The sequence below is a fragment of the Macaca thibetana genome, chromosome 9, assembly GCF_024542745.1.
Source record: "Macaca thibetana thibetana isolate TM-01 chromosome 9, ASM2454274v1, whole genome shotgun sequence".
Lineage (NCBI taxonomy): Eukaryota > Metazoa > Chordata > Mammalia > Primates > Cercopithecidae > Macaca > Macaca thibetana.
In genome coordinates, this window is record NC_065586.1 from 79,391,482 (window position 1) to 79,410,023 (window position 18,542).

The window sequence follows — 18,542 nt, forward strand, 5'->3', positions numbered from 1 at the left end:
TACCATTATGAACTCACAAGTTATGAGCGAGCATGAGACGTATTTTTATATATTTTCCTATGTGATATGTGTTGGTGATAAACTGTGGGAGAATTCCCACGTGTGGAAACTGTTGGTAGATTTTGTTGCTGCATCTCTGGTCACAATAGTTTTGCCAGGATTATTTTTATTTCTCATTTGAAAATACAAATTTTAGAGCTCAACACTTTGTAAGCAATATCTTTCCCCAATATGAGATAAAACTCCAATTATGTATTTTGGTATATACTTCCTGTAAATACACTATCTTTAACACACCAGTATCTATTCTATGGACTAGTAACAATAACCCAAAGAAGCAGATAATAGTGAGAGATCTGATGCTGACAGACTGAAAGAAAACGTAAGGTAAAAATAATTCAAATTTGTTTATTATAGTGATTTGGTGATGACATATAAAGAAGAAGGCTGAGTGACATGGAAGGGTAGAAATACTGCCTCTGGCATTTATATGCATGCATGTGTATATATGCATATACATGTGTGTTTATATATGTGTTCTACATTCATATATCACATACAATATTATATTTAATATTTATTATCTATTTACTATGTTTATAAATTAAATTTAGATTAATTCAATCTTTTAAAACTTCATCATAAGCAATCATTATTTTAAATGATGGGTTAAAGCCAGGCACATACCTATAGTCCTAGCTACTCAGGAGGCTGAGGTAAGAGGATTACTTGAGCCCAGGAGATTGAAGTCAATATAGGCAATGTAGCGAGATTCTCATTTCTAAAATAAATATATAAATAGATATTTTATAAATAAAAAAAGTTTCAAAAATTATCTCCAATGCCATAAGTAAATTTACAAATACATATTAAATGTCATTTTATTAACTTATTTATGTTGTTGAGATAAAAATGTCAAACATAAAATCATTAAAACATGTAACAAAAGTTTACCAACCCTATTAAAGAAGCTTTCAGTTTTCATATATATATATATATATTTAGAAACTAAAAGAGTTGTTTTAGTTCATAAACTTTAATATAACTTTAAGAGAAATGTGGAAGATGAGATTACTTAATAATTTAAAACACTGGATGATGCAACACAAAGGGAAATATATGTGAAAATATAACCTACTAATCTTTATGAAGTCACATTATCGTAATATTAGTAATTTTCAGTATTAAATTACTCTCTTAATAATGGACTGAGGAAATATGTCCTCATCATTTTTTAAGACTGTCAGAAGCAGGGTATTGGAGTCTGCCCCTTGGAAGCTACTCAGGATATGCCGACTGAACAAATCATTACATCATTTATCTATTAATTCATATATTGTAGTTATAGCTATAACCCAATTAAATAAAAGATCAGTATTTTAAAAGTGGCAAGTTTGATGAGGTAGTTGCATTTTTCTAAAATTTAAAATATACACGTGCATTTATTTTGAATTAAGGTTTTTCTACATGTTCAAAATTCATTCATCTTAAGAATAATTTAGAAAGTTCATTTGTGAACCATCAAAATTATCTCACATGCCACATGTTGCTCCTACTCTACTTTTCAACTGGCCTAGAGGTTGATATACGTATGGGAGTGCACATCGACAGTTCCTGAAACAGCTAAAGAAGAAGGTGTACATATTTAACATAATGAGAGGGAGGAGACTTCTAAGGGAAGAAAAACTAGGTTTCTAGGAGAACAAAGGGGAGATTAAAATAGCTTGTAATCATGTTTATGTAGGTAAGAATAGACTTCCTTGTTTTTTCTTCATTTTCATAAACTTTCTTGGGAGAGGGAATTCATGGCAGCCACACTCCCACAAGTATCTGCTTTTAGTGCCATAAAAGAAGTTCAGAAAAGACTCCTTTCTCTTTGTTCAATCTCAAATGTCTTTAGTTTTAAATAATCTTTATAGTGCCTCTAAGGATCTGAGTGAGTCCCAAAACTTTGAAAATTTAAACATTTTGTGTTTTTTTAACTATAATTTTGTCACAGTCTATCTTATACTGTATCAAAATATCAAAGAATCCTGGAACCACAAAGTTATTGCATTCTAGACAAGGTTGTACTTAAAAAATTCCACCAGTAGAAATTTGTGCTTCCTAAAACTTTACCCTCAAGCATTGCTTTACAACTTTTTTTGAGCAACCAGATTGGGAATGAGTTTAACTGAAATGTACTATTAACCAAGCTTAAGAAGAGGGATTTTTTTTTTTTTAATTGGAAAGCAAATATTAATGTCTGGGAACTGTTACAAAGGAAGACATTTTATGAACAAACTAAAATAAAATACAGGTCTGTTAGTATAATTACTTTTAAAAAGTATTTAACATAAATAAGCAAAATAAGATTAGCCATTTTAAAGTGAACAATTCAATGGCGTTTGGTACACTCACAGTATTGTACAACCACCGCCTCTATCCAGTTCCTAAACATTTTAATCACTCCAAAAAGAGCTGGCACCACTCATGCAGTTGCTTCCCATATACCCTCACCAGCTCCCTGTAGCCACCAATTTGTTTACTGCTTCCAGATATTGCATATAAATGGATCATATAATATGTGACCTTATATTTTGTCTGGCTTCTTTATTTCAAAATATGATGTTTTCAAGTCTCATTCATGTTGTTGTATATATCAGGACTTCATTTCCTTTTATGCTTGAATCATATGCCATTGTATGTACATGCCATCATCTGTTTATCCATTTCTTCATTGATAAATACATGGGCTTTTGCCGGCTTTTGTCTGTTGTGAATAGTGCTACATGAACATGCATGCAAGTATACTTTTCAATGTTGTACAAAATAGAATTCAAAAAGACAGAAAAGCATAATAGTTCTTCAAAATAATAACCGAATACTATGAAAGTAAAAACATTTCCAGATTCTGTCATAATGAATGATGCTACCACCACCACCCTCAACAATGGATGTTCTGGATGGAAATGACTTAGGTCCAATATTATTTTCTTCTGTCCTATGATAAACGTTCTTCAGATAAATAGAAACAATTTGCATTTCTAATACAATTACTACCCATTATTTAAGTGTGTGCTATCCATCGTGATTTCTTTCTAAAGAAATGGAAAGGGAAACAAGAAAGAGTAACATTATAGTAGAGAAAACTGACTAGATACGGCCTCAGCCAGGTTCAAGTTAACAACAGTGATAAGTCATATTAATAATATACTATTGATAAATGTGTCAAAAATGGCACTTGACTTGTGGTTTTCCTACATAAATCATGTAAGTCCAGTTGAATCTTGAGGAAAACACCAGATAAACACCCATTAAGGGACATTCTGCAAAAATATCTGGTACTCAAAATTGTTAACATCATCAAAAACAAAAGTCAGAGAACTTGTCACAGCCAAAATGAGCTTAAGTAACCATTATGACTGAATGTAAACTGGTATCCTGATTGGGATCCTGAAACAGAAAACTGACATTAAGTAAAAACTAGGGAAATCTGAAGACATTTTGGATTTTAATTAGTAACAATGCAACATTGCACTAGACAAAGTTAAATGATAAGGAAGACTGTATTCACAGCTATTGCAATAGAGAAGACCAGAATACAGACTAGATCTGAACTGAACTCTAATAGAAAGAATGGCTAGAGAGAAGTTAAATGCTCCAGTGGACTTGGGTGTAGGGGGATTCACAGATCAGGTGTGTTTACTAATTGACGTTCCCAAAGGAAAATAAACTTCCTTGAATTTTCATGACAAAAAGTAGTTTTAGAAATTGGAACAAGTCTCCAAAGGAAGTCAAGCTCCTACCCTCCCACAGAAACTGGGAAATAGGGGCTTCTTCCTTGACTATTACATTTCAAAGAGATGGCCCCCAGGTCGTGAAAAACATGGGTCTTTAGAACTGGCAAGAAGCTTATAAAAGATTCACATCTCAGAGGCACAGAGAAAGAATTTACAATTACAAGATTTCTAAAGTAAATGCTCTAATAAGATGGCAGTGACCTTTATGGTTAGACTGTCTAGTAATGTGAACTGTTAGGTAAAGGCCTAACATATAAAAGCTTAACTACTGTAACATACTGTCAACAAAGTCGCTTTGAAGACATTTGGATCTCAGTTTACATCCTAGCTTCACCGCTTAAAACTGTTGGTTTAAGCAAGTTAATTTATCAATCTTTTTTTAATGAAAACTAAGTCTGCATTATGCCTAATTTCTTTTTTGTTGTTGTTTTTTGAGACTGAGTCTCACTCTGTCGCCCAGGCTGGAGTGCAGTGGCGTGATCTTGGCTCACTGCAACCTCTGCTTCCCAAGTTCAAACTATTCTCCTGCCTCACCCTCTCGAATAGCTTGGACTCCAGGCGCCCACCACCGCACCCAGATTTTTGTATTTTTAGTAGAAACGGGGTTCACCATGTTGGCCAGGCTGGTATCAAACTCCTGACCTCAAGTGATCCACTCACCTTGGCCTCCCAATGTGCTGGGATTACAGGTGTGGGCCACTGCTCCTGGCCATTGTGCCTAATTTCTATAAACTACCTGTTGTTTGTTTTTCTCTCTAACAGGACCGTGCCCAAAATCTGAACGAGAGGCGAACCACCACCACCACTCTCACAGTGGATGTTCTGGATGGAGATGACTTAGGTCCAATGTTTCTTCCTTGTGTCCTTGTGCCAAACACTCGTGATTGCCGTCCACTCACTTATCAAGCTGCCATACCTGAGTTGAGAACTCCGGTAAATATGCTCTTATCTTTCTCCCTTCATTTGCATGTTTTAAAACCCAATGGGATCATGTTCAAGTATTTTGCAGACATATAATTTATAATAGCAAAACTCACTATATGCACATTTAAAAATATTTATGTCCAAAACTATTTTCAGGGAGTATGCATACATTTTTAACACAAAGAGTAATTATATAATTTACAAGGTAGAAAGTATGTTATGAAACAACAGTCCAACATGGTTATTTTATTTTTATTTTTTACCAATAAATCACCAAGGAGTTCACTAGCCATTCTGAAAAACTCCAAATAACCACTGCAGCATTTTCTTAAATTCGTGTTTAAACATGCAGTACTAAGTCACAGGACACACAGGTCAATAGGATACACATTTGGCCCAGTAGAATTCTGAAATGTTATTGGAGATTATGTTTGGCTATTTGAAGGTAGGAGCTAACAAATACTGAATACAAATACTTACCTCTTAAAGTAAAGATACAGAAAGGTGAAGCATGAATACATATTTTCTACGCTTAATCCTATATTTTTGATAAATGCTAATGGAGCTATAAACTTCTGCCGGTTTGGATTTCACACCTTGGACCTCCCTAGATGATTGATGTACATACCTAAGAATAAGAATTTTAAGGCAAATGGATATCCTGTTGGGGCAAAAATATCAATTTCTCCCCTAAAAGGTGTATTTGTGTGTGTGTGTGTGTGTGTGTGTGTGTGTGTGTGTGTGTGTATACACGTATTCTGTTTTAAAAAATTCAATGGTCTAGGATTTAACCATCTAACTAATATTTTTGCTGTTTCCCTGGAAAGTAATCAGCTCTCTGGGTTCCCAAAATGGCTCAAAGTGTTAGAATTTGTTGGAAGCTATTTGACTTTTTTTCCTCAAAGCACCTGAGAACTGCAGTTCTGAGGGTCCTCTATTTGAGATTTTTGAGGAATAGAACAGGAATGCCTTCTAAATGTAAAGCCAAAGAGTGCTTATCCAATGTCATAATATTAATACATCTATTGGTTTTTCTCACAGTTCACTGGTCCAGTTAACTTGCATGAATAATAATAAATAAAAAAAAAGCTGAAGAGAAAAAAAAATAAATCTTATGTGCATTGGATAAAAAATATGTTTTCAGCCAAATGAAGTACTTTTGCAGACAAAAAAGCTAATCAGAACTTGACTAGACAAAATAGATGTAGATTCCCTAAAGTTATATGCCATTATGTTATTTTGTTGAATCCCAGAAAAAAAAAAAAAAAAAAAAAAAAACAAAAAAAAAAAAAAAAAAAACCCACCAACTATTAACAATGGTGAACATAAAAATTTTCTTTGAAAGAACTGGTAAAAGTAATGATGACAAATACAATTTGTATAAGGCTGCACGCCTACTGCCATCTGCCCTTCGACAAAGCTGACAAAAGCAATGGGAAAAAGACTTCCTATTCAGTAAATGGCACTGGGAGATCTAGCTAGCCATATGAAGATTGAAGCTGGACCCCCTCCTTACACCATACGCAAAAAGCAACTCAAGATGGATTAAAGACTTAAATGTAAAACTCCAAACTAGAAAAAACCCTGGAGGACCACCTAGGCAATACCATTCAGGACAAAGGCACAGGCAAAGATTTTGTAACAGACAGCAAAAGCAATTGCAACAAAAGCAAAAATTGACAAATGGGATCTAAGTAAACTTAAGAGCTTCTGCACAGCTAAATAAACTATCAACAGAGTGAACAGACCACCTACAGAATGGGAGAAAATATTTGCAAACTATGCATCTGACAGAGGTCTAATATCCAGCATCTATGGGGAATTTAAATTTATAATAATTAAAAAAAACATTAAAAAGTGGTTTTTTTGGACATGAACATTTTTCAAAAGAATACATACATGTGGCCAATAAAGCAATGAAAAACAGTTAAACATCACTAATCATTAGAGAAATGCAAATCAAAACCACACTGAGAAACCATCGCACAGTCAGTCAAAATGACTATTATTAAAAAGTCAAAAAATAACAAATGCTGGCAAGGTTGCAGAGAAAAGGGAACAGTTACACGCTGTTGGTGAGAGTGTAAATTAGTTCAGCCACGTGGAAAGCAGTGTGGCAATGTCTCAAAGAGCTAAAAGGAGAACTCTCATTTGACCCAGCAGTCCTATTACTGGGAATATACCCAGAGGATTATAAATCATTCTGCCATAAAGACACATGCACATGAATGTTCACTGCAGCACTATTCACAATAGCAAAGACACGGAGTCAATCTAAATGTCCATGAATGACAGATTGGATAAAGAAAATGATGTACATATACCACATGGAATATTATACGGCTATAAAAATAATGAGGTCATGTCTTTGCAGGAACATAGATGGAGTGGGAGGCTAATTTCCTTAGCAAACTAACACAGGAACAGAAAACCAAATACCACATATTCTCACATGTAAGTGGGAGCTGAATGATGAGAACTCATGAACAGAAGGAAGGGAACAATAGACACTGAGGTCTATCTGAGGTTGGAGGGTGGGAGGAGACAGAGGAGCAGAAAAGATGACTATTGGGTACTGGGCTTACTCACTGGGTGACGAACTTATCTATACAACATGATATGAGTTCACCTGTGTAACAAACCTGCGTATGGACCCCTGAACCTAAAATATAACTCTTTTTTTAAAAAAAGTTTCGTTTTTATTTATCTTTTAAAATATCTACAAGAGGGTGAGTTTGCTCCATGACTAATCATTGTTTGTGCATGAAATTTAAACATGTAAGGTTAAAGTATATTAGGCTGGCATTAACATTTTAAAAAATTTCTACAAGAGGGTGGGCTTTCTCTATGACTAATCATTTTTTGCACATGGAATTTAAACATGTGTAAGATTCAAGTATATTGGGCTGGTATTAAAATGTGCATTTTTTCATTCAAATATTTCTATTTGGAAAGACAATAGTGTAAAAATAATAATATGCTGAAACAGATATTTAATACTTGATAATAATCTTTTTCAATCATCCCCATACAAATACGACACTCTGGATTGCGTGTGTGTGTGTGTGTGTGTGTGTGTGTGTGTGTGCACGTGCACTTTCAATTAAAATCTCTTTATATAAAACAGGAAAAAGAAAAATATATTTTTAGTATTAATTTATGTTTCTGAGTTAATATATTTAGCTAGTGTACAGTGGGACCCCAAGAGAAGGTATATATTGAGACCACAATAATCCAATTCAATGAGTCAGTCTGATGACTGTTTACTAGTAGTTAGTTCACTGAGGAAAGTAAAGGAAGATAAAAGCTGCTGCTTGAAAAGCAGAGTGTATGAACTTAATTTTATTAAGGATCATTGAGCTTCCTTTCCTCTCCAGATTACAGACTGAACATCTCTCTCATTCCTATGCAGTTTAGTGCTAGACACCAGACTATACTTTCAATTTGGGGTAATAACATAAGTGATCATAATGTCTAGAGTTTGTATAGAATGTTCTGTTTGTAATGAACTATGCTAAGCTCTGCACAAATATTAACTGGTTGAATATGTTGAATATACACAAAAACATTTTTGGTAGACAGTTTAAGTATATAGATATAGATATAATTTAGTAAGAGTAAATAAAATTAAGATACATTTGAGTCCTGGCTCTACACACAAAAATTGATAGGGTTTTTTTTTTGTTTGTTTTGTTTTTCTGGCTCTGTCAGCCTGGGTTAAGTTGGAGATTCACTCTGTAGGTGGATGTAGTTGTTGAAAAATATTTATATCCAAAGCTATTTTCAGAGAGTATGGGTAAATTTTTGATCAGAATGCCTCACTCTCTCCCTTGTTGTACTATAATATTCATATTTTGAGTATCAGTACTCAAAGGAGAACTAGTCCAAGGATAAAACTTACCCAGTCTTCGGATGACAAACCCAATCCAATATTAAATATTACATATCCTAACATAAGGAGAGCAATGAACTAATGGTGAAGAAATTAAGTCAAGAAATTTGTTATGCTCTGAATCCTTTGTAAAGTCGTATTTGGGCAAAGAGCACGAGGGATCCGGAGGATGGTGGATTCTTGAAGATCAATAAATAGTTCCGTGAACAATTATTCTTGTATTTTCTTTCAAAACCATGCTTTTTGAATTAAATATTATGGAAGAAATTCCAGAATGTTCAATATTGATCCTTTTATCATTTTTAACCAATTGAGCCATTCCTTAACATAATTTGAAAAAATGAGAATTTAAGTTTTACACATTTAAGTAAATATTTACTTTTTAATTTCATGTACAAAAATATAGATATATTTACTTGTATACCTAGGCACTTGGTCAGATTATCAGTTACTGTATAACAGGCCACCAAAACTTAGTGGGTTCAAACTGCAATCATTTAATTTGCTCACTAAGCTGCAATTTTAGCAAGACTTGAGAAAACACCTTATCTTTGCTCCATGCAGCATCAGCTGTGGCACTTTAACTGAGGGCTGGGTGCCACTTTCATGATGATTAACTTAGATGGCTACCAAGCTGATTTTGGCTGTTGGCTGGTGCTCATCCAGGGCTGTAGACTAAGGCTTCATTTTCACCTCAGTTAAGCCTCTTATAGGCTGTTGGAGCTTCTTCACAGCAAGACAGTGGGTTGTCATAATAAGCTTCCCAAGAGAATTAGGCAGAAATTTTCATAAATTAGAATTTGCAGTGTCAGATCTGCTGTGGTCAAATTTCTGCCAGTTTCAAGGGGTAGAAACATACTCCATCTCCCTATATGAGGAGTGTCCAAGTCACATTATAAGAAGAACATATGGAAAAGAAAATATTATTGTGGCAATCTTTCACAAATAAAATCACCCTTAGTACTGGCATCAGGTTTTTATGTACATTGTTATTTTGAATTCATTCTGGAACACTAGGTATAAAAACCAGAGTTAGTATTTGAGCTTCACATTCAAATTACTGTGTTTATGTCTGTACTTTTATTCTTTTTGATTTTCTCTTTTTCTATTTTCCTTTATATATTCTGCTAAAATTTCATGAAATTTCAATAAGATCTTGCTCTCCAGAGTGAGATAACTAACCATTAATGTCAGCTAAACAGGACAAATTGACTCTAATTGTATACTTACTGATCCTTTCTTAAAGGAATTCTTCAAATTTTAAAAGACTTGCCACCTGTTCACCTATGTTGATGGGAAATTTTCCTTACTTTGGTGGTATTCTTGACTTGAGAAACCATTCTTAACATCATTATAGTACATGCAGGATTTCTCAGTTCAGAAAATCTTTTTAAAATATAGTCTATTAATAAATTTATCTCATGAACTATGATATAATAAAAATAAAAATCTGCTTTATATTAAAATTTAAAGTCACTTGTTTAGAAATACACTGATTTTATAAATGTAGATTACATGGTTTTCCAATATAAACAACTCTCTTTGGCAAATTAATGTTTTCACAAACACTAAGATTAATATTATATTGAACACATAAATACATCTGATGTTACAAAGGTATAAAGCAATTCATAGTACTCTTCTAATTTATTATTAATTTGCTACATTTCTATAGGACCCTAATGTATGCCAAACTATGTTAATTGAGGATGCTGAGCAAGTAGGATGAAATAAATTATTGCCCAAATATATTATTATGTATATTTATTCCTAATTTCTGACTTTCTTAAAGTTACTATGTTTGTAAAGTTTAGATTTTCTGGTTTTATGAAAAAGGTCTGTAGAATTTGGAGTATAAAATCCTTGGCTTTATTTTCTAATGAAGCACAGATAAAACCATGATAAATCCTTGTGCATTTTTTCAACTGAACAGTAGCATACATTTATGTGTTGGCTTGACTGGTTGGCTGTTTTTTCTCTTTTTCAGTGTAATATATCCCTGGAGAGAAAAATGAATGATATATTGACATAGTATCTATGTATTTACTGTGCACACCTTCCTTTAATTATTGCGCCATGTGGTTATCAGTATTTCAACATCAGTGGCTCACTAAACATAGTCATCTTTTTCTCTCCCCCTATTTAAAACTCTTGTATTGGATCCCAATAATTTCTAGTGACAAACACCTCAACTGCAATCTTTGTCATAAAACAACTTGCTTTCATGTCAAAAACAACTTCTCTTGTTTATCTGTGGTACTCTTTCCCTCCAGGGAAGCTTTCTCGGTTATCAGAAAAGTAATGCTGATTTTCTGTCATCTACAACACTTATCATTTCTTCTTGGCCTAGCCTCACATTAAATATCTTACAGTCTGAGAACTCTGTCCTCTCTTGTTTTTTTAATGGAAGTACTGGTTTTCCTCATTCCCTCTGTGGCCTTGGATTTCACCTCTTATATCTTAGATGGCTTTTATTTATTTTGAAATTTATTTTAAAATTATGATTAAATTTCAAAGATTTACAAGGCTTCTCTCTTTTGTAATTCTTTTTTTCTTCATTATTGTTTTTATTACGATTGAGTTGAGCAAACCTCTATAGAGTTCTATTTTTCCTCAAATAGGGATTATGTATTTGTTGTAGATAGGTCTTCTAACTTGAAATCTGTCTTGAGTTCCAAGTTTGCATTTCTCATCTTTTTCTGGATATTTTTAACTGTGTTTCCAGCAGATGCCTCATTATTCTTTCTATTCAATTCTAATGCATCTGTACTTGCTACGTATTGTTACTCCTGGGGTCATTATTGATTTGAACTTAGACTTCAGTGACCTCCATTCCAAACTCAATCAATCTCCAAAGACATTTTCTACATTACCTATACACTGTTACTCAAATCTGTTTGACACCTGTCTATTTACACTGTCAAAACATCTATTTAAAGACATTCTCTAAACTTGGTATACAGCCTCCAGTGTCTCACTCCTCTAACCACCATCACAATAAAGCCAAAGTTGTTTTTGTTTTTGATACAATTCTGATCTGATTTTTTGATGTTTAAAAAGGTTCAGTGTTTTTCATCATACACCAAATGAATTCCACGGCTTTTATCATATCATTCAAAGTAACTTTATATCTGACCACTTTCCAGTCCCATGTCTTCTAACACACATAGTACAACTTGTCTAGGCACACAGAACATCACATATGACCCTGAACTTCTCTGAGAATTACCCTACTTTCTCTCTGTTTCATATGTTAAGCACATATTTGTTATTCAAGTTTCACATCAGTTAACCTAAAATGATAGACCCTCAAAACTAATAGTTTCTCTTTGTGACCCCATTTATTCCTACTATAAATATTAAACTCTTCATTACAATGTGTTCATTTACTATGAATGTTTTTCTTTCACTACACTATGAGTTCTTTAAACTTCTCTTGTCATTATATCCTAACTTGAAACCCATTGGCTTCACATAGTAGATATACAGTATTTTTTGTTTTTCTTTTTTTGAGATGGAATCTCGCTTTGTCACCAAGGCTGGAGTGCAGTGCACGATCTTGGCTCACTGCAACCTACACCTCCCGTTTTCAAGCAATTCTCCTGTCTCAGCCTCCCAAGTAGCTGAGACTACCAGCATGTGCCACCCACACCCGGCTAATTTTTGTATTTTTTCAGTTGAGACGGGGTTTCACCATGTTGGTCAGGCTGGTCTCAAACTCCTGACCTCAGGTGATCTACCCGCTTGGGCCTCCCAAAGTGCTGGGATTATAGGCCTGAGCCACCGTGCCCAGCCCGATACTTTTTGCATATTTTGAAATGAATTAACTCACCAAATTTTCAAAAAATGTTTATTATGTAATAAATCATTGAATACAAATCTGAGTAATCATGGCTCTTGCCCTCTCAGTCTCAATTAAAGTATATTTGCTGTAAAGGTGCATATGTGAAGGGGGTGTGTGTGTGTGTGTGTGTGTATATATATATACACACACAAATATACACATGTGTTTATATATATATACACACACACACATACACACATGCGTTTATATATATATACACATACACATGTGTGTGTATATATATACACATATTCATGTGTGTATATATATATACACACACACATATACGTTTGTGTGTATAATTACTTATTGTAATTGTACATTATCCAAATATCTTATTTATTTTATACAGTCTAGATCAAGTAATCAAATATCCCATTTGCTATAGAAAGTCCCATATTATAATTCTTGTCCCAGCATATTGTTAATAATGTCTCCTTTTCTTTTTAATAGTGTTCTAAATATTAAAGTATATCCTCACTGAATCCCTTGGCCATCATTTTCAAAATTTTTTCTGTGGATATCTTTTGGGGTCAGCAAAGTGATGAATGAAGAGGGAAACAACTGGTAACTCCCAAACTGCCCACAACCTTTTAATGCAAAGATTGTTTGTCAAAATATTTCGAAGAGACAAATGATAAATAATACATCCAGAGTCAACATATGATGTCTCTGCCATTTTTTTCTTCCCATCAACAATCGAACACAAACACAAACTAAACTTCAGCAAGTATTGTCCTGAATGTGAACTTGTATTGTGATTCTAAAAGTGGTGTGTGACATGGGGGCCTGTCTGGGGGTCGGGGAATAGCGGAGGGATAGCATTAGGAGAAATACCTAATGTAGATGATGGGTTGATGGGTGCAGCAAACTACCATGGCACGTGTATACCTATGTTACAAATCGGCACGTTCTGCACATGTATCCCAGAAATGAAAGTAAAATTTTTAAAAAGTCATGTGTGAAGTTATATGAAAGCAAAGGAATCTTTGGTTCTTTTCATCATTGGTCAAAATGTATTTGAACAGGTTCAACTATATTCAACTGTAATATACCATAGCACCAATTACAGATAATGTGAAGACATTGAAGTTTTTAGTGGAATAAATAAATAAGAAACAATAGATATGAAATAACTATTAAGTGGGCAAAAAAGAACCAATCGAAAGGAGGAACTGAGTTTGTTAGTTTAGTTGAATGAAGAAAGTCACTATTCTGCTGAATAACAAGTTTGAAGTCTAACACTTCTTGTTAAGGAGTTTGTTCAAAGTATTACTTTAACCTTTGAGCTATTTTTTTCTATGAAACACACATGAAAGACGTCAAGTCCTTAAGCTTGTACCTGATGTTTATAAGTTTTCTTACACATTTATTCTGAAACTCTGTGATGGCTTACTCAATTATGAGGGAAAATTTGCCAAGATGTTTACCATCACAATGTAAGATAGTTTGTAAGTACTCAGAGTCTGAATTTAAATCCTGTGTGATGTTGGGAATGTTGCTTAATATCTGCAAAACTCAGTTTGAACTTGTCATCTACAAAATGAAGGTAATAGTAGCTCAGATATGTGGTTTTCATGAGTACTATAAAAGAAGATTTATGAAGCATGCTTAACTAGTTACCAGCAAATAATAAGAGTTTAACAATATTTGCTATTGTTACTATTATTATTGGCAATAGAAATTTTGTCTGGCTTGGTGTTTACTCAGAGACACATGGGAAGAAGTAGCTAATTCAAATTAGTTATTAAAACTCTAACTTATCTTTAATTGAAATTCTAGCTTTAAAACTGAGTTGTATGTAGATAGTACCTAATTTATTCTTATTGCACTATTTCTAATTAATTCAGTATTATTTTGGATCTTTAAAAGAATGCAATCTATTTATTCAAAAGAACAGTCGAGGTATCTTTTTAAATAAACAGAGTTGGCATTGTCACTACTTGTGCTGAATTAATTATGCAGTGTATTATGACTTTGGGGAGAGGGAGCAGCAGATGTCAAATGCCACAAGGTGATACTGCAAGCCAAAATATATCAATGAATCAAATTTTAAATGTCAGCAAGTATCTTGCTCCCTTTGCTTCTTTTTTTAAATAAATATAGAAACAATAGATTATAGTAATGTTTTCAAAATTGTCCCACAGAGCCTCCTCTTGGGCTCCGGTGGTTCACGGTTTGCACTGTAGGTAAAGATAGGACTTCTTTGCCCTATAAAATCGGCAATTCTGCTGTTTTTCCACACACTAAGGTAGAAAGTTTTTCAGGATTTACTTTAATTATAAAATAATTGGCTGCTAATTATAAAGTATACAGAAACATTTAAAAAGATTAGACATATAATGAAAATCAGAAATCCTCAATCCTCAAAGCCCAGTCCCCAGGATAACCATTATTAATTTGATGAATGTCTTTCCAAATACCTGGAGCCTGACTGAAACAATTATATATATATACACATATATTTAATTTCAAACAAGCCAAATGACTCTGGCCTACATAAATGTAAAGTGTTAGAAGATTCACTGTGGCCTCACAGAATCTACTGGTAACTTTTTTAAGGAATTAAGAGCTGAAGGTTGAGAACAAAAGCCATACCTATATGTTTTAGGGGTTGGAGATGGATCATGTGATTTGGCATGACTATACAGAAACAGGATGTAATTCTTTGTCTTTCTAACCCAATGCAAATTTGAGAGAGAGAGAGCAACTGATTGACCTAGCTTGAATCACATGCTTGCCCTTTGACCACAGGGAATGGAGCCTGGGATAGTTAATTTTATGCATTAACTTGGCTAAGACATGGTAGCCAGATATTTGTCAAATATATCTAGATATTGATGTGAAGGTATGCTTTTAGGTGATGTTAACATTAAATCACTAGACCTTGGATCTATGATATCGGTTGGCTGCATCCAGTCAGTTGAAGGCTTTAAGTAAAAAGACTGACCTCCCTGAAAAATCTGAGGATTCTGGCAAACTATTTTTGGACACAAACTATGACAATTCTTCCCTATGTCTCCAGCCTGCTGGCCTATCCTACAGATTTTGAACTTGCCCGGCACTACAATCACATGAGCCAGTTTGTCTTAAATCATCTCTCTCTCTCTCTCTCTCAGAAACACACACGTATACATATATACGCACACATTTTATTGGTTCTGTTTCTTTGGAAGATACCAACCAATACAGGGCCCCTGATGAATGTGTGCCTAATAGAAAAGGTAATTCATTTAAACACAGAGATATTGTTAAAGGGAAATGGATGCTAGGCAGCTGAAAAGTCAAATATTTAAAGCAAATATATAATCAAACCATCAAACTTTTTTTTTTTTTTTTCCTGGAGTCTTACTATGGTTGTCTACCAGGTTTGCCTGAAATCTGGTCAGAATGGTATTGAAAAATAGACATTAGATCACATCTCTTCCGTGCTTCAGTGCTATGATAGCTTCTTAGTAAGTAGTCATATCTAAGTGTCTTCTTTTACCATGACCTGTAAGGTCCTACACAGTCTAATCTCACTTGCCTCATCCCATCTGCTTCCACTACCTCTCTTCCTTCTGCTTCCTGGTCTTCTTTTTGTCCTTTATCATTCCATATTATTTGGCTGAGGGGAAATGTTTTTGTGTGCCATTTTATTTTCCAGAATATTCTCTTGTGATATTTTCCTGTGGCTGGCTCCTTCAGTTATTTAGATTTCAGCTCAAATGTTACCTCCTTAAAAAAGGCTTCCCTAATAACACAGTCTGTAATAGGTTCCCTCAAGAATTAGATGATACTTGACTTTGTTTTCTTGAGATTAGTTTACTATGTGGAAATTTCCTGCATATTCATTTAATTAATATTTGTCTACTTCCTTCAAAATATGAAAGCATCTGAAAACAGAGACTTTCCCTGTATCATTTGCTATCTTATCACAAACTGTTAGGATGATGCCTCAAATATAAAATGCTCAATTAATATGTACTTATATGGAATAAATTAAAACTTCCCTATCAATGCATATGTATTTTACTTTTTATAATAGCTGCATAGAATGACTTTGTATAAATGTACCTTAATTTATTTGCCTGTTTTATATTTTGGGATTCTGTGCACAGTATTATTTTTTTTTTTTTAAAGTGCTTCACTGTTTAAAAAAAATACCTAGATAAAATATATTCCTCTCTAAGGAGATATATTTCTCTCTGATGTGTTCTTTTGTTAGCAAAACTAAATGTATGTTACATATTCCTTATTTCAGTTCTTTTTGATTAAAACAAAAAATGAAGGACATGCTAATGCATTTTAGTAGTTTTAACTGTTGGGGCTGATGTGTGGCTAAAAGATGGTTTTGAATTCAGTGAGGTCACCAGAAAAGAAATTATGTATGTAACACTTTAAAAAGTTATAAATATGGCTGTGGGATTGTTCACAAGCAGTTTTGCAGCTTTCCTTTATGAAGCCATATTGTATGTAATGGGCTTTATGATTAATATTTTTTTCTCAAAGAATATTACTACTCAACTATAATAGCTCTAAACCAACTTGATTTGTAGGTAGCCTAATAGTGATTTCCTTGAATTTCACTTCGTTCACTAACATCTTCTGCAAATATGTACGAAAAAAAGGGAAATAAATAGACTATGGACACAGCAATGGATTTACCTGCTTCCCAAGTGATATTAGTTCATGATGCTTTCAAGACCTTTAAAAGAAATCTTATATATAAGCCACTGACATCTCCTCTCCCTGTTTCTACTTTTGCTCCCTATTGCTTATTTTTCACACAGCAATCAGGGTAATTTTTTGAAAGCACAAATCAATTCAAGTTACTCTCTTGCTTAAAATATTCCAGTGATTTCCAACTGTGGTAAGAATAAAATTCTCAAAGTACACATGATTCAATTCCTGCCTATCTGCTGATCTGCTGCCAGGACTTTTTTCCTATCCATTGGATCTTCTAAGTTTGTTCTCATGCCCAAGTTTTTGCTATTCATTTTGTGTAAAACTCTTTTATCAGGCCTTGCATTGATTGGTACACTCTCATCAATCAATACCAGGTTTCAGGAAACAATATAACTTCCCAAATTTCCTGACAACCCTTCCTAATGTAGATTTGCTTTAAACAACAACAAAGTCATAGAGATTAATAAGAAAGTTTAATTTGTTTTTGTTGGTATATAGAGGCGAATACAATTTATAGTAGCTCTGTTTTCAGTGTGATTTTCTTGAAACTTGCAGCTGGCTTGTGCCAATGTTAATGATTTAAGGGAAAGTAATGATATAGGTGAGTAAATAATATACAAGACAGCTGGCTCATTTTAATAAAATTGAAAAAACCTTACCATGTCAAGATAATCAAAGAATAAATATTATTGGTATGATAAATATTTATACTGGTAAGTCAAAGAGTTGTAATAAACATTCAAAAAACTCTAAATTCCTAATCACTAAAACATGGGCAGAAAATTTATCTGAAGACATATGACATGAAGCAGCACTTGTTTTTTAAAATAATTACTTTTAAGGTGACACTGTCACACAGGAGAACAAAAGGAGAAATGTAGAATGGTTTAAGTATATCTCTGTCAAGAAGCATATCTTTAATATGATTTGAGGGTTATATAAAAGGGTTTGCATTTATCAGCCTTGCATGCATGCATTGGGTTCAAAGTTACTTAAAACCGTGCTTTTACTCAGAATGCTTATTTGTCAGTCTGGTTGCTTTGGTATGAAATGTCAGAAATTAAGGACTTCTTGGATTGTATACTTAGGTTATAAATATTTCCTGTGTTGAGAAGCAATTTTATACCACACAGTGTTTACAGAGCATACACCTGATTGATAACACACATTTGGTCCCTAAAAATTACATTATCTTGTATACATTGCAGAGTATCTTACTTATAATACATGCATGATATGACTTTCAGCTGCATTACTCTAGATTTTGAGTTCTAATTATTGTCACTATTATATAGCAATATATTTCCACATATTAACATCTTCAGAGAAATGTGTGTGTGCATATATATATATATATATACACATATATATATGGAATATGGAATTGTTTCCATTTGAAACAATGTTAATTGTGATAATTGAGGAACCGTCT

At 33.5% G+C, this 18,542-nt stretch overlaps 1 protein-coding gene across 3 annotated transcripts in view; it reads left to right on the forward strand.

The window, feature by feature from the left end:
* Positions 1 to 18,542, forward strand: part of PCDH15 (protocadherin related 15) — a 1,784,920-nt gene that overhangs the window by 1,307,303 nt on the left and 459,075 nt on the right. For all 3 annotated transcript variants that reach the window (XM_050805159.1, XM_050805156.1, XM_050805157.1), the window contains one exon: positions 4,545 to 4,715. In XM_050805159.1, coding sequence (XP_050661116.1) covers positions 4,545 to 4,715 — 171 coding nt within the window. The remainder of the gene's footprint in view (positions 1 to 4,544; positions 4,716 to 18,542) is intronic.